At 38.3% G+C, this 22,257-nt stretch overlaps 3 protein-coding genes across 4 annotated transcripts; 1 reads left to right on the top strand and 2 right to left on the bottom strand.

Annotated features, from left to right (window-relative positions):
- Window positions 1–220: 220 nt before the first annotated feature.
- Window positions 221–10,861, bottom strand: pptc7b (protein phosphatase targeting COQ7 b). Its single transcript, XM_079449024.1, has 6 exons — window positions 10,291–10,861; window positions 6,750–6,929; window positions 5,339–5,537; window positions 3,814–3,937; window positions 2,915–3,044; window positions 221–2,810 (listed from the first exon to the last, which is right to left on the bottom strand). Exons 1-6 carry the CDS (start codon window positions 10,490–10,492, stop codon window positions 2,752–2,754), a joined length of 894 nt encoding a protein of 297 aa, XP_079305150.1. The 5' UTR covers window positions 10,493–10,861; the 3' UTR covers window positions 221–2,751.
- A 359-nt stretch (window positions 10,862–11,220) lies between these two features.
- tctn1 (tectonic family member 1) lies at window positions 11,221–17,089 on the top strand. Its single transcript, XM_079449023.1, has 14 exons — window positions 11,221–11,577; window positions 11,663–11,780; window positions 11,892–12,025; window positions 12,540–12,688; window positions 13,960–14,062; window positions 14,162–14,274; window positions 14,350–14,370; window positions 14,454–14,591; window positions 14,662–14,787; window positions 14,877–14,965; window positions 15,687–15,824; window positions 15,947–16,100; window positions 16,286–16,417; window positions 16,551–17,089. Exons 1-14 carry the CDS (start codon window positions 11,259–11,261, stop codon window positions 16,695–16,697), a joined length of 1,881 nt encoding a protein of 626 aa, XP_079305149.1. The 5' UTR covers window positions 11,221–11,258; the 3' UTR covers window positions 16,698–17,089.
- Window positions 16,417–19,742, bottom strand: hvcn1 (hydrogen voltage-gated channel 1). 2 transcript variants are annotated; one of them, XM_079449025.1, is made up of 6 exons: window positions 19,591–19,742; window positions 18,401–18,624; window positions 18,211–18,315; window positions 17,819–18,050; window positions 17,619–17,731; window positions 16,417–17,544 (listed from the first exon to the last, which is right to left on the bottom strand). In XM_079449025.1, exons 2-6 carry the CDS (start codon window positions 18,578–18,580, stop codon window positions 17,488–17,490), a joined length of 687 nt encoding a protein of 228 aa, XP_079305151.1. In that variant the 5' UTR covers window positions 18,581–18,624; window positions 19,591–19,742; the 3' UTR covers window positions 16,417–17,487. The 2 variants fall into 2 exon arrangements, with proteins under 2 accessions (XP_079305151.1, XP_079305152.1); XM_079449026.1 differs by having other exon boundaries at window positions 16,802–17,544; window positions 18,401–18,649; window positions 19,591–19,732.
- Window positions 19,743–22,257: the final 2,515 nt, after the last annotated feature.

Raw genomic sequence — 22,257 nt, 5'->3', positions numbered from 1 at the left:
GAGTTCAAATGCAGGTCATCACACTGCGCTTTTGCTTTAAAGGTAAAGCGTGTCATTTTTTGTAAAACACTTCATCTCAGTGTAATATGCAGACCACGTTGCAGGAAAGTTTCTGCTGTATATAGTACATATACAGTATTCAGTGTAACCATAGTTATGGTTAACTAATATTTAATCTTCATGGTGTGGTGGCACAACAACACAGTCCACATCACATCTTAGTATAAATACCATATTTTTATTTAAATACTTTACAACTTGGAAAACATATTTACAGGAACTGTTGCATTGTTACACTGTACACACAAAAAGTATAGTTCTCATTCAAACATTGTCTGCTTTAGAGACGGTTTTTAGACACTCGTACAGACTGCAGAAGCACCATAGAAACCATCCAGAGGAACAGACAAAACATGCCGTAAGCGACACCCAGACGAGACACGCAAGCTTTGCCACACGAAGGCCTCTTCAAGGGACACTATGAGATTTTAAGGCGTTCATGGTGCGTTTCTGTGGATAACCATTCAGTCATTATGAGCCCATGGGAGGCAGATGCTATGAAATGATAAAAATGTAGTTTGATAGTTTTTGTTCTGAATGTGATTCGGGTAGGCAGTAACAACAGGGAACATGTGTTTTGTGTGCGACAGCGGAAAAACTCAACATACAAAACTAGTTCAGTCACGATCATATCATGCAATGTTAAAGGTGAAGCAAGTCATTTCTGCACCACCAAACAATACTGTTTTACCGAACTCACATTATTGGTTGAGCCAACATTGTTTTGTCCATTTACCCATACATGTGGTACAGAAATATAGCAGTTCATCTTTAATATATGACAGCTTAAAAAAGATTGACATAATAATATGATGATTAGTTGAATCATACAACAAGAACACAACAGTAACTCCATCACAAACTCTCGACATTTAAGGATTTGATTGCAGTCTGATAGGGCGAGACGCTCGATGAGAATAACTTGGTCATGCCGGACTTATGGCTTTCCTGCTTTGGTTTTCTTCACTCATTACACAATGTGGATCGAGACAGTGACGTCAATATGACCACAATCCACAAGACGTTACATGTGACGGGGTCGAATTATGATGCAGGCACAAACTATAGCCTGAGGTTCTGTCTACTTAGACCTAGAAGCATGGATTTATGTACAACAAAACCTTTCATCCCTCTAAAATTGAGTTCCATGTACGGTACGAGAGTTAAGGGTCGAGCAAAACAACATATTTCCAAAAATCACAGTTTTGGGCTTTTTGAAATGAAGTCTCAAAACTCTCTGGTAGCTCTTCATTAATGCCTAGTCAAGAACTGGACCAACGAGTTAACCTCACTAAGCAACTAGTTGGTAGTTAAGATTACTATTCGTGTCAATAATCCCATTTCTAGGTTCAGTAGTATACGCAATCTGAAAACCTATAAGCCATTTTTATCAATCGAATGCATGTTCGACTACGGTTTGCCATCCCGTGCATGCACAATATATACGGTAACATATGTTTTAGAAAATTCCAAGTTAAAAAAAAAGCCGTGGACAAAAACATGAGAATAGGTCCAAAAATGTAAATGGTTTACATAATTTGTGCAGCGTTATATCCATTTAACCCATTAGAAATGTGCCCATTTATTAACATTGTGGGCCGAAACCGAATATTTTGGATGTACTTGGCCGAAAACCGCTACTGAAAATTACTTGAATTTTTTTATATTTAATTGTATTGATTACAAACACTAAAACCCCCAAATGAAAGATACATTTTTTTAAGACAATACAAAATATAGAAATTTTCCTTGTTCTTTGCAACACTCAAATTTAGCTTTTTTGACCTATCATCTAAACATTGTAGTTTTAGTTTGGGAATTCTTATATGCATAACAGTAGTCAAGTTATAGTCAAACTCTGCAGCTCTTGTTATATTTATAAGATCTGCCTTTGTTATGGCGCGCTTCCACAATCGTCCTTTGACTGAAGGGTGAGGCACGGGCGCTGGATATTTCCGTTTTTCTTTCTGCCTTTTTATTTGAGCTAAAACCGATAATGCCATTTTCAGCAGCCGAAAATTCGGTGCATCACTAACACGATCACGAAAATAAAGCTCACCCATAATTATTGTACAGGTAAAACCTTCATATAAATAATGTCGTCACTCACACATTTATAATTTACAAAATCAAAGCAGCACATGAACGTGAAAGTGTTCCCTAGAACCATTCTAAAGGAACACTGAAAATAATATCGTTACATACCTTAACAAAACAAGCCACAGTCGACCCGTAAAGACCAACATTCCCAAACATCTGTATCTTTTAAATCTCGTTCAATAAAACCGAAATATTTATAAAAAAATAAAACATTTATTTATACACCTGAACTTTCATTGTCATGAAAAGCATTGCCAGATGCTAAGCCATTTGTGCATGTAGACTTCCCTGCTCAACTGTCGAGGGTGATGTTATGCAAGACAACCCACCAAATACCAAAACATACTTCATTTTCATTTGTGATAGCATATCAAACAACACAGGTTGAATAATTCCCACAATCCTTGTGGGCACAAGAGAGGTCCTCGACTGGACTGTTTGTACCCCTTGCATCACCAACCACACTCACGGCGGAAGAAACGGAAGAATGGAAAGGCTGATGGCTGCTGGGAGATCTGAGACAGGGAGCAGTGCAATATAAGAGGGGTGGAAGACACAGCGAGTAAGAGGAGCGAGCTACAACAAGCGTGCTCAGTCTGTGTATTCTGCCACAATGGACAGCAGCACTGTGATGTCATCAGGCTTCCCCCCTGGAAAGGAAACAGACCGTGACATGGTCAGTCTTGCGAATTGTAAATATGTGAAGAGGTCACAGAGATTGCGGAAACTCCTCCAGATGTTTTTGAAGACTCACCTCTTACATTCAGCCCATTGTCACAGGCAAACTGGGCGAAAGGGGACATGTAGTTGGGGTCGTAGGCCAACTCTTGAGCTTGTTCAGCGATGCTGCGAGCAGTCTGCTGGATGCTATCATAGTTGGCGTTCTGAGACGAAACACATTTGAATTAGAGTTAGAAAATAAATGAAATAGAAACAATGGCGATTCCATGTTGAAAAAGTGCACTATGATACACTTAAAGGGACAGTTCACATAAAAATGAAAATATTTTCTCACCTTCCTGTTATGGATCCAACCTACCTGTGTCACTTCTTCTACAAAACACAAAAGATATTTAGAAAAATGTTGGTATCCAAAAACCGTTTGTATGGACACAAAACCAATGCAACAGGGAGCAGCGGTTTTTGGTTTCTAACATTTTTCTAAATATCTTCTATTGCGTTCTGCAGAAGAAAGAAAGCCATACAGGTTTGAAACGACAAGAGGGCATGTAAATAATGGCTGAATTTTCATTTTTGGGTGAACTATTCCTTTATATGTACCCTTTAAATGCTTTTCTAGCACTACTTGTGTACTAATACACCTTAAAAATTAGTACTTAAGAGAAACTTCTAAAAAAATCGAACTGTTCTTAACTGTACTATTTAAAGACACCAATACATTTTTTTGTATATTAAGTAAGAAATTTATGTGTGATAACAGAGCAATTTAAGTGTACTTTTTCTACTTGGGATGTCTGGCCAGTTTGTGACTGTTGGAACTGGTCGATTAACTGGTCTAACAAAAGTGTTGCGTCAGGTACAAAATCTAACAAAAACAATTCCTTTAAAAGATTTTGGACATGAAGTGGTTGTTGGTACCAGTGATGTTTTCGAGATATCACTTTCACATTAAAAAAGCTCAAGAGTGTGTACCTTAAGTTTCTTGAGCTCTTGCAGGATCATGTAGTCTGGCATGTTGTCAAAGAGGCCGTCAGTTGCGGTCAGGATTATGTCCCCTAACTGGACATCAAAAGAGGAGCTATCCGCAGCGTCAGGACTGACAGAGATAGACAGAGAGACAGATATACAGTCAGTCCTCACCACCACAGTTAAACCAAATATAAGACTTATATATCATGCAAAAGTAATCAGATTATATGTCACACTGTATATTTTTTTTAAATCTACACTAAACAAAGAATCGTATGATTACTGTTTTGTAACCCGGATATTGTATTTCTACTGTCCACAGTCTAGTTATTGGGGAAAAGAAAAAGCTCTAGTCCATCGAATTAGAACAGGACACTAGATCAGGACCGAAACTCAATGAGAGGCATGACGTTCGACCAGGCAGAGTTCAGCACAACCTAAACCGGGAGGGTAACAGACACCCGGGGTTAAAAGAACTCCAGACCCAACACAACCTCTGGATCGAATTCAATAAGTCGGGTTTCCTTCCTGGAAACGGGACTGGGCCCTTTGGCTCCAAATCTCTTGAGACCGAATTTTGGTTTAATCGGCTTTAGTGAATTGGGTAAGTATTGGAGGACAAGGAGAGGTCAGGGAGGATAAATAAAAGGTCAGAAGTGAACTGACATTGTTGGATAGCAATGGAAATGTTTACAAATGCAGAGGACTTTAGGACGACACACTGTGTGAAGAAATCAACCAGATATCACCCAGTGCTCAGGTCAAAATTAGTTTGGATTCCCTGTCGCATGATGAAAATGAGATCAACATCTTTCCTATCATGCTCCGGACGGAAGAAAAATCTAAAGGTCCTGCGTAAATTTAGCAGCACACGATGAGCGGAAAATAATTACACCCCTTTACAGGGACTTGGGAAAAAGTGTTAACAAGTGTTTAGTACAATGCTGATTGGCTGAGGGGAAGTCGTCCTCTCTGCCACCCTCCGACTGTGATTGGAGTCTTAAGGGTATTTCTGTTTGTATGTTTGGCTGAACGCCCCTGGCAGAACTGTGACGGTGAGCAGCTAGAATCACGCGGCTCTCACAACACACACAGCGCAAAGACTTTTGCTGATCTCAGTTTAATAGGGTTCTATTTAATCAACAAATTATTAACCAGAGATTTGAACAAACCCCTGACATAGAGTATCACAGTAAAGGGATTTGTTCACCATCATGTCATTCAAAACGTGTCTGTGACTCTCTGTTCAGTGGAACACAAAAAAATACTTTTGGAGAAATCTAAACAAAATTGTTCATGGAAGTCAATGAGGGCCAAAAATATTTGGTAATCAATGTACTCCAAAATATCTTCTTTTGTGTTCTGCAGAAGAAAGGCTGCCATGACAATGTGACAAAATAATAAAATAATTCTATAAACTACTGGTAACTGGTCTCAGCGCAGACATCTGTGATGCCGATGTGTGACGTGCAGACATCTGTGACAACGGAGTGACTATATCCAGTATCAGCGAGCATGACTGACCCACCTGTCACTCAACACGACGCCCTCCGACCCCGGCGGGGCAATGGACAGCTGGAAGGGTGTGTTAAAGTAATGCTGCTGCTCGTCTGACCGATGGACGACCTCTCCGCCGCGGACAACCAAGAAGCCTGAGTCTCCCAGGTTACAGGTGTGTATCCTGTGACTCCGACGGTCCAGTACGACTATACAAGCTGTGCTACTTCCTATAGAAAAGGAAAATAAAATCGTGCATGATATAAAGGGCCAACATTGTTTGTATCTTTGTTTATTTTGCTGATGTGACACGATGTGTCACTAATCTAATAAGTACACATTTTTAAGGTGTATTAGTACACAAGTAGTGCTAGAAAAGCATTTAAAGGGTACATATAAAGGAATAGTTCACCCAAAAATGAAAATTCTGCCATTATTTACATGCCCTCTTGTGTTTTCAAACCTGTGTGGCTTTCTTTTTATTTTTGGTTGCACTGTCCCTTTAAGAAGCATTGTGAGCCGCATGAGGCCACATAAAATGTGAATTTGTAACATGTAAAGTATGTTAAGAGGTCAAACAGTCGCCTCCTGATCTGTTCCTCACCCAAAGCTATCGGATGGCTTTAGAATGTAGAATATAGCATACAAGTCATATACACTTTGCTTTATAGTCCACTGTTGTTTCATGCAGACTCATTTGAAATTCACCGTCTGTGTGCAATGAAAATAAGCAATAATTTATCACTTAACTCGTATTTATAATTTGAGAGTTACATTATATTGTATTATACTGTAGGTGAATAAATAATAACAATCTTTATTTGAGCACAATGGGGCAACTGTTAATTTGCTCTTCTTCCTGCTCTTGATTGGGGTGGGCCTTGCGGTCCAAATGACCTTGTCTTGGAACGGTCACTCAAAGACCTTTATCACATGGCATGCCATCCCAAAATAAAAGTGTGCCACTTTTAAGAGGCAAACAACTAAGACGAAGAGCACAGAGTGACATTTCTGACAGCCCTTGATGTTAAGACGAGCTCCTGCATGCCTGGTAATCCAACACTTGGTAACTACCACGGTCTCAGCATTTATATCGGTAAAAACTGCATCCAGGCTATAAGTTCACATCAAAGTCTCCTTAATAAACAACAACTTAGAATTTGCTGACTGACTAGGCTTCTAGATAAAATGTTACATAAGAAGAAACAAAAATGGAATGGAAGTTAATGGGGACCAATGTGGTTTGGTTACCACATATTTCAAAATATGTTTTTTGTTCTGCCGAAGAAAGAAAGTCCTACATGTTTGAAATGACATGAGGGTGAAATAAATGATACTCGGCCTTTTACATAATTACACAGCTGGACCACGTTTCCTTGACATCATGTTTGAGGGAAAATCTCGCCACGCGGGTCAGTATGCGCGTATGTATAAATTCTTACCCAACAGTGGCACTTTGTTCTGCAAGAGTTCATAGTAGCCGGTCGTGAGGATGCCCACGGGGTTGCTGGGAGTGAATCGGCCCTCTTTCACGAGCCGTTCACACGTCCTCATCAGAGTAGCGGAGAACTGGGACGGGTCCACGCCGTAATCCCTCCAGCCCCCAACACCGTCCGCAACACCTTATAGAAGACAGATATGATCATTAGGCGTGAAACCACTTGGTTTCATGTCTGCTTCCTTAACCCCGAGAGTGTTAACACCTAATTTTTGCACAGTAACATGAGAAGGAAGAGACAGCGGTTTTTGATGACGCAGAGTCAGATAGCAGCTGTCACAAACACCCTTCCTGACCTGCTGACTGACTGAGCATTGTGATGGTAATATAGAACTGCCTTCTGGTAGGTCAAGCCAGGTGCTTCTGTTCGACAAAGCAGCTGCCCGATATCGTTGTATGAACCCCCTGAACCGTGGCTAGTAAGTGACTGATAGTTCAAACTGGACAGGTAACCTAACAACTCTTAGCACCTCACCGAAATGTTGAAATAAGTATGCAAATATTTGGAGAAAATAATGTAATTATACAAAATAGAAAAATTTCTGGCATTTCATTAAAATTTTTGCACAATATTGTCAAGGAAATACAAAGTCATATGATGCATATGACTCCGTGTCTCAACTCCTTATTCCAAAAACGTCATATCCAGTTTTAGGCTCAAGCCAATAATCTGACACAACCACAGTTAATGCGATTAATCGCACCAGGATAAAAGTTTGTGTTTACATAATATATGTCTGTGTACTGTGCATATTTGTTTTGTATTTATAAACAGTTCCATGTACCTGTATATATTGAGAAAATACCTGCATCTATACATTTATATACAATTAGATGTAAACATTTATTCATATTTATATTCTTCTTAATTATATACACGTGTATTTATAAATACAAAAAAATATGCACGGTACACAGACATACATTTATTCAAACAGTTTTTATTCTGGATGCGATAAATGGTTTAACAGCCCTACTAACGTTTAACTTACATCTTAAGTGTGTGCACAAAGTACATTTCTTTGCCACTTTATTTGATTTATTGTTATTTTACCAACATAGTCCCATCGAGATGTAAATCTCTTCTTTCAGGGAGTCCTGGAAGAACCTCCTATGCCTGCAATTCATGTCGCATTTAAAAACAAGAATTTTGAAGCACAGTCACTCAAAGGTATAAAAGTGTCACTCATATGTAGGGTTGGGAATCGCAAAACAATTCCAATTTGGAATAGTTACATATATTTATATTTTTTTAAACAAGTCAATAAGCAGGCTAAATGACCATACAGGTTGATATCTAAATGTTTTACTTCAACTGTGGAATCGATAAGAATAAGTAGAATCGGAATTGATAAGATTCTTTCGATTCCCAAACCTACTCATATGCAATATTCTAAATTCAATAAAACAGCAACTCCACTCCACACAATCCAACCACCAAGCATGCAGACATTTTTGGTAAGACAACACATAGACTTAAGTCTACTGTTTATTAAAAAGTGCTACATAAAACAAATGGGAGGTGAGATATGTGCAGCTCTCCAGCTCAAATAACAGTTCCTGGTTGTGATCGAGCACATCTCTGAGAAAACTCCAAGAAATGTGTTTCACTGAACAACTCTCATCCAACTGTTAATGTGATTTCAATGGTTCACACCTCCTTGTCAATTACACGCAAGCCGTTGATAAACTGTGCTACTGCAGTTATAAGGATCATGATCTCGGTACCAAATGAATCCCAGCCGTTTTATCCTATTTCCCAAGGCTACATCATTAAGTTAATTGGACTGGAAAGCAGAAATCGTCTACTGACCTTAGTTTAAGGTGTGTGATACCAAATGTACACAGTTGTGCGGGCAGACACACATTTGCCAACAGTCATTACCTTATTTGTCAAATACTAAGTACAATGTAATGTCCAATCTAGAGTACATTATTTATTTTTTTGCGGTACAAAATATGTCCAAGTTTATTTTGCGATAATGAACTGCTGACTGTACATGTTCTATTATGATAATGGCTGTATTGCTGTACATTACTGTGTTTATTACATATGGAAACTAGAAGCGAGGCTAAATCAATTATCATTCATACAAATATAAATGGAACATCATTTAATGTTAAAAATAGTCTTTATAACAATACAAATTGAGATGTTTTAACTTCTTTTCATTGGACAGATCGCACGTGGGAGCAGACAAAGAACTTTTACACGCAGTTAAAAATTGAATGTTTATTAATTCGATTTAGAAAAATGTATATAAATTAATGTAATGTTTTTGTTAATGTCTACTTATTTGTCATTTTAAAACTATTGACTCCATCCAATAAACAACCACACAAACATCAGAGCATAAAAAAGACACTAGCATCCGCTTGGAGCCAAATTAAGTCAAGCACTGCTTATTTTTTAAATCTGGTTTATTACAGTTCAACAATAGCACAGGAGCTTCTTGTTGAACAACTGGCCTCCAAAACACGTGTTCAGCAGATCCGACACTCTCAACAAGCGCCGGTGGACCATTATCGAAGTTCTTGAATATACGCTGAAGTGGTGTTTTACTTAAATGTACTTTTTAATGAAAATAAATAATAAAACAAAATGTAGACAAATTCATTTTCGAACAGCTCTCCTTTATAGATGTTTTTGAAAGCGAAGGTGATACATATTTCTTCTGTGGGTCATACGGAGGACAGGACAATGAGAACGCCTGTGCGTGTCGCTGAAGCGCGTGGTTGTGAATAAACAACATGGCTGCCTCCATGCTCAACCACTCTGACCTTTAAAAAGAATCCATGCAAAATGTACTTGTGTTAAACTAAACCCCATGCATGCTGGGATCGAGTCGAACTAAATATATGACACGCATCGAGATTCCGACTGAGCGCTTATAGTTCCTTCAACATATCGATTTGCTTATACAACAGCGATACGACTGCGTAAATCTACACGATCGAGGCAATGCGCTGTATATTAAAGAGATCTATCGATATTCACCACGTTTGATTTAAACATTTTATTCATATCCATGTTTTTATGAGTTACATTGAAATGATTCTCCATCCTGCCACTAGTCGCCTTTGGGGGGGTTCAGCCTCGCATCTTTCTGGGTGAAAGGTCAACCGGGATTTGCAAGGTACTTTCAGCAATAAATGTAAGTTTGTGTAAGTGAAATGATAAATATGTTTATGGTTGATAGCCTGTGCAGCAGTTATTGAATGAGTTTAAACGAAAATCCTTTATATTTCATAATAGGGAGGTTATTTCAGGTGAAGCCTTGAGTAATCCTCTCTCACACCCCATCGTAAAATTAGAGCTGTCGTTTCCATAGTTGGAAGTCCCAAACAAGCAGGCAATGCATATTTAGAGCTGAATCAAATACAAAGAATCTAATATAATATAGGATATCTAATATGTCGAAAAATGGGATGTAGAAGGAAGTACACAATTCATGTTGGAGTCGGGTACGTGATCACTCACTCACCCAGTACATCTGCAGACTTGTGCCGGGCTATGAAGCAGGCATCGTCCCCGTAACACATCCCTTTCTTCAGGATCCCCTTGCGAAAGTCCTTTCCGAAGCCGCAGCTCGCCGTGATCAGGCTATAGTCTCTGCCGTCAGTTTGCGAGAGTCCGCCCAGGACAGCCCTGGCAACGATCCTGCCATAGGAAAGTACCGATAACATCCCCTTAAGGTATACGGCAACCGTCTACCTGCGGAGCCCGTCTCCCGTCTCTATACGCTCCGAGCCTGTGCAAAGCTTGCGCTTCTATTCACCTACATTCGGCTTCTCTCGCCAGAGGTGAACCGCACGAACCGAACCAACCCGATTTAAAAAGCGTATAAAGAGTTCGTTCTCCTTTACTGAATAGCGATCAGGTGGAATATGAGTCTCTTTTATGTTTTGGCGGAATTAATAGACAAAGTTCCACCAGCAAGCTCCATCCTATCTGACATCCTTCCCTGCACTTACATTCTCGGTCACAAGCGCCCGTGTTCCGGACTCCAGAGACGACAACATACGGGACACCGGGTCACGTGACGTCAGAGCGTAGAAGAAACCCAAGGGCGTTTCTAAGAAAGCACAAGATTACAAGCGTGACATTATTGGCTCAAAGTAACACCCGCATGGTCTTGGTTTAATTTACAAATATATAAATACAAATATATTTCTTATTATGGCATTAATAAAAAGTTTGTCAGATCGTAAACACTTTATTATAAAGTTATTATAAAGGCAAAAATAGGTCCCAAGAGTTTTCTATTTATTTTGTATAATTGTGGCGTAATATACCGTCATATAGAGAATTTTTGTGAAACGCTTGGATTGAATAATCAAAAAAATAAAGTAGATAGATAGATAGATAGATAGATCGATCCGAAGTTTTTACTCACAATCCCACAATGCATTTCACTTCCTGGATACCACTGACAACGGCATGTAACCAAGCATGGCGGCGTTGTGTTGTCTTCTTATTTTGGCATTTTCAAAAACCGATCTGTGCGTTGAACTCGCGAATACTACCGAAAGCATTAATATCACACTTCATACGAACGACACATTTTCTGACCGGGAAGACTCGCTAAATTTCACGGAGTTGGGAATCACTCCCACTCCGTCTTCTTTCCCAGATTCATCCGAATATGTGACTGCATTTCCCGATCAAACCGAGTCCGCAGACAAGTCGTTCCCCAACACGACCCCCGATGTACCGCGATTAGCACTGCCCCTGCCCGTCTCTCGTGTCCTCCCTATTCCAGTAACTGAAGGTAAGATCGCGGTTAGCAGGATATCTCTCTGAACAAAAATGTTGGTGTGTTTATTCGATTTTATTTCTATTTCCGTTTTCCTCAGTCGTCAAATTGTGTCCATGCAACTTACAAACTGGTCAGTGTGACATTAACTGTTGCTGTGATCCAGACTGCACAGAGGAAGTGTCCCTATTCACAGACTGTTCAATAAAGACAATCAGGTTAGCACTTTATAAACTAATGACACATGTGGGTTTGTGTGCTTAAAGCAAGTATGCCACAGAATACAGCATGACTTACTATATGTATTTACACCTGCTTTCTCATTACAGTAGTGACCCCAGACTGTGCCAAAAGGATACAGTTGTCTTTTCCATCAATACCACAGCAGATGGTTTGTCTCGTGTCCAGTCGTCTGTTCAGCAGGAGGTCAACCCTGATGTCTTCTGCATTCAATCTGCTAACTGTGCGTACACGTATCTTTATTTAAAAGGACAGTGTGCTGTTTGAAATACTGTTATTTTATACTTTGATGCCATGTGTTTCAAGTGGTTATGTTTCATATCGTGTTTTGTAAATAACAGCATAGGTTTGGAATTGTATGGGAGTGAGAAAATAACTACATACATTTTACTGTACTATTTCCTTAAAATAATTGATCTGTATGAGGTATCTTGAATTAAAAGTATAGTGTTGTTGTAAATGTTCATCATTTACTCACCCTCATGTCATTCCACCTGTTTGACTTTCTTCTGCAGAAAACAAAAGAAGATATTTTAAACCATGTTGGTAACCCAACAACATGAACCCCCATCGATTTCCAATGCATTGACCCAAAACCACAGAGACATTTCTCAAAATATCTTTTGTGTTTTACAAAAATAATTTGGGGTGACCTATCCCTTTAATGTTGCTTTAAACACTTGTATTGTTTTTAATAATACATTGAATAGAAACTTTTATTCTTGCTTCCCTTTAAGATGAAGAAGGAATGTCATTTGGCACTCCTGAAATTCCCACTGAGGAAACTTTTGACTCCCTTTTTGGTCAATTTGTGGGATTTTTCTTTGGCCAGACCAGGGACACCAGTGCACAGAGCTCTGCAATAGGAAATGTTCCAGGATATCTGGTAAATTGTTCTTTTTTTTAACTCACAGATATTCATATCCAATTGTAGAACTCACAGGTATTCATATCCAATTGTAGAACTCACAGATATTCATATCCAGTTGTAGAACTCACAGATATTCATATCCAATTGTAGAACTCACAGATATTCATATCCAATTGTAGAACTCACAGATACTCATATCCAATTGTAGAACTCACAGATATTCATATCCAATTGTAGAACTCACAGATATTCATATCCAGTTGTAGAACTCACAGATATTCATATCCAATTGTAGAACTCACAGATATTCATATCCAATTGTAGAACTCACAGATATTCATATCCAATTGTAGAACTCACAGATATTCATATCCAATTGTAGAACTCACAGATATTCATATCCAATTGTAGTCCTTACCTCGAACACCACAGTCAACCAGTGCTCGAATTGAATCAAGTCTTATGGGGGGTCCCCACCATAAGATTTTTTAGTGTGGGAACGGGAGTTTGTGTCGAAAATATTACATTTATTCAAAATACACAATATATTTGATCATAATATGCATAACTATATTTATTCAAAACAGGCTTACATAAAAGAACAGGCTTTTACTGTATTTTGGATCATATCAATACAGGCTTTGTGAACAGAAATGACATTTAAACGGTTGTTTGGTGTTTCAAATTTAAAGTCACATGACAACTAGCCCATAAACAAACTTAATATCAATTATTGTAAATAATTAATTCACAGAATTTACCAAATCCATTGAATGAATTTAATCACATTTGTCAATATCATTTTTACTCAAATAAAAATATCTGAGGGACCCCCCTAAGTCTATTTTTTACTTGTTGTGGGATCCCGGATCCCCGCAGCCCCCCTTCAATTCGAGCAATGCAGTCAACATTAGCATTAGGATTGAACCAGACTTAATATGGTTGCAATAAATCGATGCTTGTAATGAAATTATCCCCCCCCCTCTCTCTCTCTCTCTCTCTCTCTCTCTCTCTCTCTGTCTCTCTCTCTCTCTCTCTCTCTCTCTCTCTCTGTCTCTCTCTCTCTCTCTCTCATAACATATGGATTTCTTTTATGTCAAGATAGTTGATTTTTACATAAGTGGAAAGCATTACTTGTTTTTTTTCTTCTGTAAAAATGGACTAGAATTGGATTAGATCCTTTGTCTCTTTCCAATTGTAGTTTGTATAAATGTTCTTCACAAAATATACAATTTGAATTAATTTACTACATTTAAACAAAATTTTTATCTCTTATCCACCAACAGTATGGCGATGTCATTCAAACAGTGAATGAGGCCGGTGAGCAGGAGTCTTTCCCCTTTCCTGCCTCTGCGGGTACAACTCACTGCTTAGATGCAAACCCTGCAGGTAGGACAGAGCGAAAACTAACCTGCGATTTAAAACCGAATCTTGTGGTCAATTCGTTTGCATTGAACCTCTTACATAAACACAGATTACCTTTCACAGCTTTTCTCAAAGACCAGACGAGCAGATGTATGAGAAGCTTTGATTTGGCACAAGATTGCTCATCACTCGAGGCTATAGACCTCAGAGCCTATACCACTTTCATGATCCGTACTGTGAGTCCCGTTTTGCCTTTTAGTCTACGAAAAAGATTGGACCTTTTATGTAACAATCTCTCGTTTGCTTTTCAGGGAAAGAACAAAGAAGCTAAAGTAAGCCGTTCAACTTTTTAAACTACTGAGTATTATTCTTTATAAGAATTTAAAGTTTTCAAATGTTCCGCATCTGATTTTAGGTTATAGGCGTGGAAGTGTCAGCCATCACCCTGGAGTCTTTGGAAGGCACATGGACGTCTGTGGACCCAGCTGGAAGTGGCGTCTATTTCCCTGTGCTCCTGGAGTCTGGTGATGTCTGCAACAATGTTGTAAAACAGGTGTGTACTGTACATAACTGTATCAGAGGATTAGGGAAAGCTTGGTGATAACTACTGTCATGTTCTTTAGGTGAAATACATATTTAGGTACAGTGAAGCTGGTGAAATTCTTAGTGTAATGGCATCATTTTTACTGGGAGCCATTGAAAGCGTGATGGTGCCCATACAACAAGAGTTTAAGATTACATTCCTGCAGGTACCACACTATCCTTATCATAATGTCTTAAAAATAGTAAATTATAATATTTATTCAGTGCAGCAGGTACATTTTGTATTCTTTAACAGGAGATAACAAGCACAGCAGGGATGAGATTCAGTGGCAATCCTGGTTATGTGGTGGGACTGCCTCTTGTGGCAGGAACGAGAACAGCAGAATATCCTTTACTACAAAATTCTATATTGATTATGCATGAAGAAAATGTTGGCACTCTGTGATCTGAAATGTTTCCGTAACATGGTCCAAAAAAGGAAGGTTAATTTTTTGTTTGTGGGAAATTCCTACTGGAAATATGACATTTTCAGCACTTTATACTTGTATTTTTAAATTGCAGATCTACAATTTAGCTATCTTTATTTAAATTCAGGAATGAAACTAGAACTGGGAAAATTCTATTCATATTTATTTCTATAGCACATTTCACAATTCTGGATATTTGCCAAGTATACAGTAGCTAAGAGACCATTCCCAATGACCGTTGTACCTATACACATACCTATAAGTAGTATATTTTCTTGATTTTGAAATGGTCTCTTAATTTTTTCCTCGGCTGTATATCGAATATAACAAAAATATAGAAAACAATGCATGCTATAATAAAACATTTTAAATTCTAAACATCACAAAACTCGGTTGCACAGGAGTTTCCCTGAAGTTTCAGGGAAAAACCAGTGATACTGGTAAATACTTATCATTAGTATAAAAGTATAATTATTTTTGATCCACATAAAACAAAAACCAGGGCAGTAATCAGTGTATATCAGGTGTGGACTAGTGTTTGCATTTGCAAAAAGGGTTTGATAAATAAATACAAATTTAAAGTATACCCTGTATCGCAAAACCCATATTTGTGGTATACTCCTTGACTGCTGTTTTACTGGAATTGTTCAGAGCACTGACCCAAAAGGATCACTAACTATCCTCCAGAACTCTGGAGAGCAGGATTGTTTGCTCAGCTCATCCCGGCGGGCCCCTGTCCTATTCGGGATAGACATGGTATCGGGCTGCACTTTCAGGTAAAAGGCTAGTATAATAATGATTTGTTATTATGTACTAAATTTACTAAACTGACATTCTGTACGTGAAATTTATTACCATTATTATGGTGTCTAATGATTCTTGTACATTTGTTTCATAGGCTTTCTGATGCAGTCAATTGTTCCTTGCTATCTGAAGTAATTTTGTCAGTGCTGAAAGGACAGAACTTCCCTGACCGTGTGGCCTCCTTTGGAAATTCCCTGCCTCAAAACCCTCTGGACTGGGTGCCAATACAGATTCAAACCATAACATCGGTACCTAGCATTCTACTTGCTTCCTGCATATGTTAAGTTATGATAACTGGTGCTAGATTTCTCTTTCTGTGAAGTGTTTACATGTAAACTTGCTTGCTGGTTACCATCATGATGCAAAGCTGATTTGTAAACCACTGTTTACATTCACAACTAACGTTTGGGTTCACCGTTTATGGTTAACCAAGGGCCCGCAAACATGCAGCATCCCACAGTCTTACCAACTTGAAGTAAAGTGGACCAAGTATGGAACCTTGGTGAATCCCCAGGCTCAGATTGTAAGCGTCAAGGAAACAGTCCTTACTAATACCAGTAGTTTGGTAAGTTAATCCCATCCTTCAATTTATTTAGCAACATGAAGCAGCATGGTGAACATGGTACGACTCACGAGAAGTTAGCACATACTGGCTAGCAATATTGTCTTTACATCCGCTTGTATCTTTGTTTCTTTAGGCCCTGCTTACCAGTGCTGGTGCCCTTCTGTCTGTCACAACCTCTGTGAGCTTTGTTGACGTGTCTGCGTCAGCCAGTCAAGGATTTAAAGTTCCTCCTACGATTGATGCTAAATTACCCTTTGACTTCTTTTTTCCCTTTGTATGATTTCAAATCAAGGCATTTATCAAGCACATTTCAGTATCTGCTGACAAACAATTGAAAAGACAACCACTGGTTTTGAAACCATGTTTCAAGACATTTCAGCCTCTAGTTGTTGATGCGTTTTATGTTATTTTTAAAACAGCCATGTTAATAGCTTGAATGTATATTATTGTACAGTATATAATGAATATTTCTTGTTTTGTAATGAGTTTTGTATATAATGCAGTCATCTCATTCAGTTTTCTAAATAAAGAATACTTCTATACTGTTGTTTTTAATGGCTGATAGTAAAGCCTAAACAATAGAGAATGACAATAACAAATTTACATATGTATATGGCATATGTGACATAGCCTACACAAACCTAACTTGAGTTAAATAAATGCTTATTTCACAAAAAAAAACATGTGCTTAGTTAAATACTCACCCTAAGCCAATCATTTAAAAACAGATAACCAGTCCATCACAACTTCCTACTTTTTTGTTTTCATGTAGTGCTTACTGTATAGCCTTCATTTGGTCAACAGCTAAATATTTCAGATCAAAACTATTAAGAATAAAAATCAATCACATTTTAAACTTTTGATCTTAAAATTACACTTCATATAATAGCTTACAGAATTACCTTTTTTTGCACATGACTATATGTACACTTTTAGTAACATACCCAATGCACTGCATCATGCATTTCTTCACATTTCACATGGAATGACGTGACTCATCTTCAGCACGGTCTCAAGTTAACAGTAACAAGTTGTGTGTTTTAATGAGCATTCTGCCAGGCACAAGGGCATCAAAACTCAATGCTGTGCTGCTTTAATAGGGTCCGAAGCCTGCCGTTTTCTTGGTCCTGTTAAAATATTATAACACATTATATCAAACTAAATGGACTGTGATAGACCCTTCCAAAGAGATACTACTTACCATTTTTGTGTTCTGCTCTTTAAGTTCATTGACTTGATGAACGAGGTCTGCATTGATTGACTTTAGTTTAAGAACTTTGTGATGGGCACGATTTTTCACTGACACCATGATACCTTTGGAAGAGCAAACAAAAACAGTAAAATATATATATATATATATATATATGCATATATAGTGATCAATGATTAAAAATCATATACCATTTATGATCCTGGCCACTCTCCAAAGCCTGAGCAGGATCAGAAGGCCCATGGCGTCAAATGCATCTTCTTTTGACACATATACAATATCCAGGATGAAGGACACCGTCACCACAATCCCGTCAAACACCTCAAACTTATGCCGGAAGAACTCCAGGCGGAAGGCGAAGATTTTTCCAGACAACTCCACCATGAAAAACGTCAGAAGGGAAAGGCTGAGATAGTGGAATATCTGAAATGAATGTAGGATCAGTTGGATGAGGGATTTAACACGGAATAATCACTGACAGTGTTGTATTTATGTTGACACAAAACACATCTCATCCGTGGCGTGTTGTAAAATACGCTCTCCTGGTAATGCACAGTAGAGACTGCCTCTGAACTGAACTCACCTGCGGGGCAATTCTGTGATGATCCGCTTCAATGATAGACAAGTCAATAAGCAACTCGCACAGGACAAAAATGGCATCCAGAACAACCAGGCACACAACAACAATCTAATAAACACAAGAAAGAAACAACAGTCTTGTACTACCTGCGTGTATATATAAGGTGGGCAGCTTTGGGGGTGTTATGGTTTACCTGAAACCTCTCTGATTTGTAGAGGCGGCATAATGAGTCTCTGAAGCTGACCTGACCCAGTTCCAGACCAGTTGAAACTTCAAAGTCATCGCTTGCATGCTGCAGGTCCTCGTCCTGCCACTGCTCGGCGGTGTTTTGCACATCACCCACAGTAGTGAAATGCCTCAGAAAACGGGACATTTTGCCCGGCTAGGGGGTACATCGGGTGGGGCTGAACCCTAAACCTTGTGCATCAGAGTGAATGTGTTCCTGTAAATGTTTTTTTTATAACAAAAGCCTCACTATTAAGATAGCCCTTTCGAACAGTGGATTCTTGACCGTTTGTATAACTTGTCTCTCATGCTTTTAACTACCCCTATGACATGCTACAGTTTGTGATCTTTCATAACAATACATTTTAATCTATTGCCAAAAACAGCAGAACTCCACACATTTGCCCAAACTCTGCAATAACCAGTTCTCCTTTCTTGACGTTTTATTAATGTTCAACACAGATCAAACAAAGTTTAAAGAAGTTTCACTTTAAGGTATAACTTGTGAATCACACGTACTTGTGTGTACGTAATTTTTTCTCAAATAAAAAACAACAATTTCCAATTGTATCAATTCTATAGCCTAACTGCCCAGTTGTTACAAATACCATTGGGAATCATGAGCATTCTTAAAGATGTCCTATGCCATGTTCCAGAATGGTGTAATGCTCTCAAACCCAACCTGTTAACTATTACAATAATTCAACTAGATTATAATTCTGTGATGTTTTACATGTTTTTTCAGCAGGATAAACTAAACGTGCTTGCACATTTTAACCCATTTATGAGGACATCAAATAAAAGACAACGCATGCAAAGTTATTAAAACAGACAACAACTAAACGAGTCTTGTAGAATATGTTTTACACGCACAACCATTTTCGAAGAAGCACCTTCACGTCATAAATTACCGCTTCATAATAAAACACGGACGTTTCAGCTTAACTCGTGATATGCTGCGGGATTTTGGACCGTCAGCAGAACGGATTTACACCCACCTTGATTTGTGAATAAAATGGGAATGTAAAACAGGAATAGATTCAGATTTTCATTAGTTTGAAAGTTATGCAAAGTCGTTTGCCTGCGAGAGTTTGTGCTGTGCGCGAGTTCAAAGAGAGCGAAACGTTACAATGCAAAACGTTACAAAAAGCTGTTTACCTCTTGTGTTGATAGAAGTGTTACTAACGCAGCGTTTGGTCGTAGTTTTCTGAAAAATAAACATCCAAAGTTGACCCTCAACTCCGACACTGAAGTACGTGACTGCGGTGGAGAATGTGATCCTCTCGACAGGACGCGGTCCAGAGGAAGTGACATAAGAAGATCCCAAAATCTGGGTATACATTTTACATCATCGTGTGTTAATGGTAGATATATGATATAAGTTGTCATGGGAAGTATTTTAGCAAGTTAATTTTTATTAGAAACTATTTTATAATTCACCCCCTTTTTTCCCAATTTTTTTTAAAAGTCTTGTGTAAAAACATAGAATATTTCCCCAGGAGATTCAATAGTCCACTGAAAACATGCAAATAGCTTGTAATGTTTAATACATGATATATTTAAAAAAAACAATTAACATGCAGACATTACATCATGAAATGTTCACATTGAGAAATACACAGTTCAGATCAGGCTGTCCTAAATGTGTAATTGTGAGAGAACTGAGGACAGCAGGACAACCCGGGTCCAAGTTGAAAATGTTGTCTGTGCTCATTTTAACTAACGTTTCTCTGTTCCTGGCAGATCAGAATTGTATTCTTGTCATTTTTTCACGGTAACTAACGTCTCATGTTAAACTGTAAACCGGTTTCATTCAGATCTGGTCTTTTCACTGTGTCGCTCTGCGTCTAAGCATGCCTGTTACCAGTGGCGGCCGGCCAATAGAGGGCGCTAGGGCGCCGCCCCCCTTAAGCCACAAAAAAAAAAAAAATTAAAACAATTAAAACAAAAATAGTAATAATAATGAGAAAAACATCAGTATGTCAATATTTGTGTGTTTTAAATATGGAATGCACCTAGTAATACATGTAAAATATGATACAAAATCATATTTGCAACCTTTCCTCTGCCTGTCTGACCGCTTCATCAGCTCTGGGGCGATAGAGAAAGCGCCCCAAGGAGGCGGGTCTATGTAGCAGTTAAGCCAATTGCTAATTTAAGATATGAATGTATGACATAAAATTTAGCCAATCAGCGTTCTTAAATAGAATCCAAGAAGGGCGATCATTTTATCGCCCCAAGCCCTGATAAAATAAGGACTGGGCTCTAGGGGCGCCATTTTTACTAAACGACAATGGCGAGCGCGGACGTTACTCCTCCAAGACCCAACCCTAACTCGGTGAAATCTCTCCTCCAAGATCCGTTTGAGTGGAGAACTTTGTCGGAGAAAGTTCGGGTGAAAGAGCTGGGCCCAGATCAACCTGACCTCTCAATCAAACAGCAGGCTAGCGAAAAAGGGAAGCAGTATATGCGCGGCTTCTCCCGTAGCTTCACACACACACACGTTTCTTTGTATATAGTTGACCTTAGCATAAAAATCATTCAGTTATATATGGTACTCTAAAAAATTTTAATAGTGTGTTTGCTAATATTACTGTATATATGTTTTGTATCAATTAATTGTTGCAGTTCTGGAGCACATTAACAATTAGTTACATTTAGTTTGATCATAAAATACTTTATGCTATTCTTCCAGTCAAAGGTTTGAGTTCAGCCACTTGATATCCATTTCTATATTATACATCCTTTATACAGTGTAAGAATTCCTATAAACTTTATAATAATTTAATGTTATTGTCCACTTTCCACTCTGTTCTGACAGCATGCATATTGTGTTGCCTATTTACTACCAATGGCACCAACAGCCTTTCCAAAAGATGTTACTTATATGTAGAAATAGTCAATTGTTTACAAGTTCAGTTTAAATGCAAATAAAAGGCTTGTGTTTGTGCATCATGATGTTTATGTTTTTGTGTACGAATGCCTCAACTTTTTAATATTGGCATTAAATAATTACTGACTATTTCACTGAGCACTGCTGTCCTGCAGTTTGTGTTAAATTTTATTGCGATGGTTACGGAAACAAAAAAGTATGGCACAGCCCCACCGAGAATATTTTTCACCAGCCGCCACTGCCTGTTACCCAGCGACAGTCCTTAGAATTTATCCACCAAGTTCCCCAAAATGCCAAAGCTCATATATCTCACGTTTTGTAGCAATCACACTGGCTGTAGATCAAGTAACATAAATTAGCCAATCCTGTGGCTGACCTTTGAAACCCTTTACAGTCCGTCAGCATTTTATTCCGCTTTACTACGTGTAGTTCTCTCAGCTGTGAAATTCTTTGTGAAGTTAAACCGTACACCTTAATAGAGTATATTTAGAGGTGATAAACATCACACTTTTTACTCCAGAGAAAATATTTCACAGATTATTGTTGAAAGACATTTTTGCCTCCTTCCTAAAAAATAGATGTGTTTAACTCATTGATCTTTTGTGACAACCTGTTGTCACAGTAGGAACCTTTTCAGTAGGGCATATAGGCTTCTCAGCTCAATGTAATCTGCAAAATTGTGAAAACATGAACAATTCGTTAAACAACACAGACAAAAGCATAACATTGCAAAAAGCAAAAAAGTGTAACTACTTAATTATGTAAAATATATGACAGTATATTAAAAACTAAGTTTCACCAGTCAGTCTGAGATTTATGATCTACCTTCATTATATAGCCTGGATTTTGTCTTTTTGGGTTGATTGTTAATGAACAATTATTTAAAAATGATGTTGATATTGACATCTTAGATTACAGTAAAACAATACGGT

Source organism: Barbatula barbatula (assembly GCF_947034865.1).
Source record: "Barbatula barbatula genome assembly, chromosome: 24".
Taxonomy (NCBI): Eukaryota; Metazoa; Chordata; class Actinopteri; order Cypriniformes; family Nemacheilidae; genus Barbatula; species Barbatula barbatula.
This window is presented reverse-complemented; position numbering and strand designations above follow the sequence as displayed.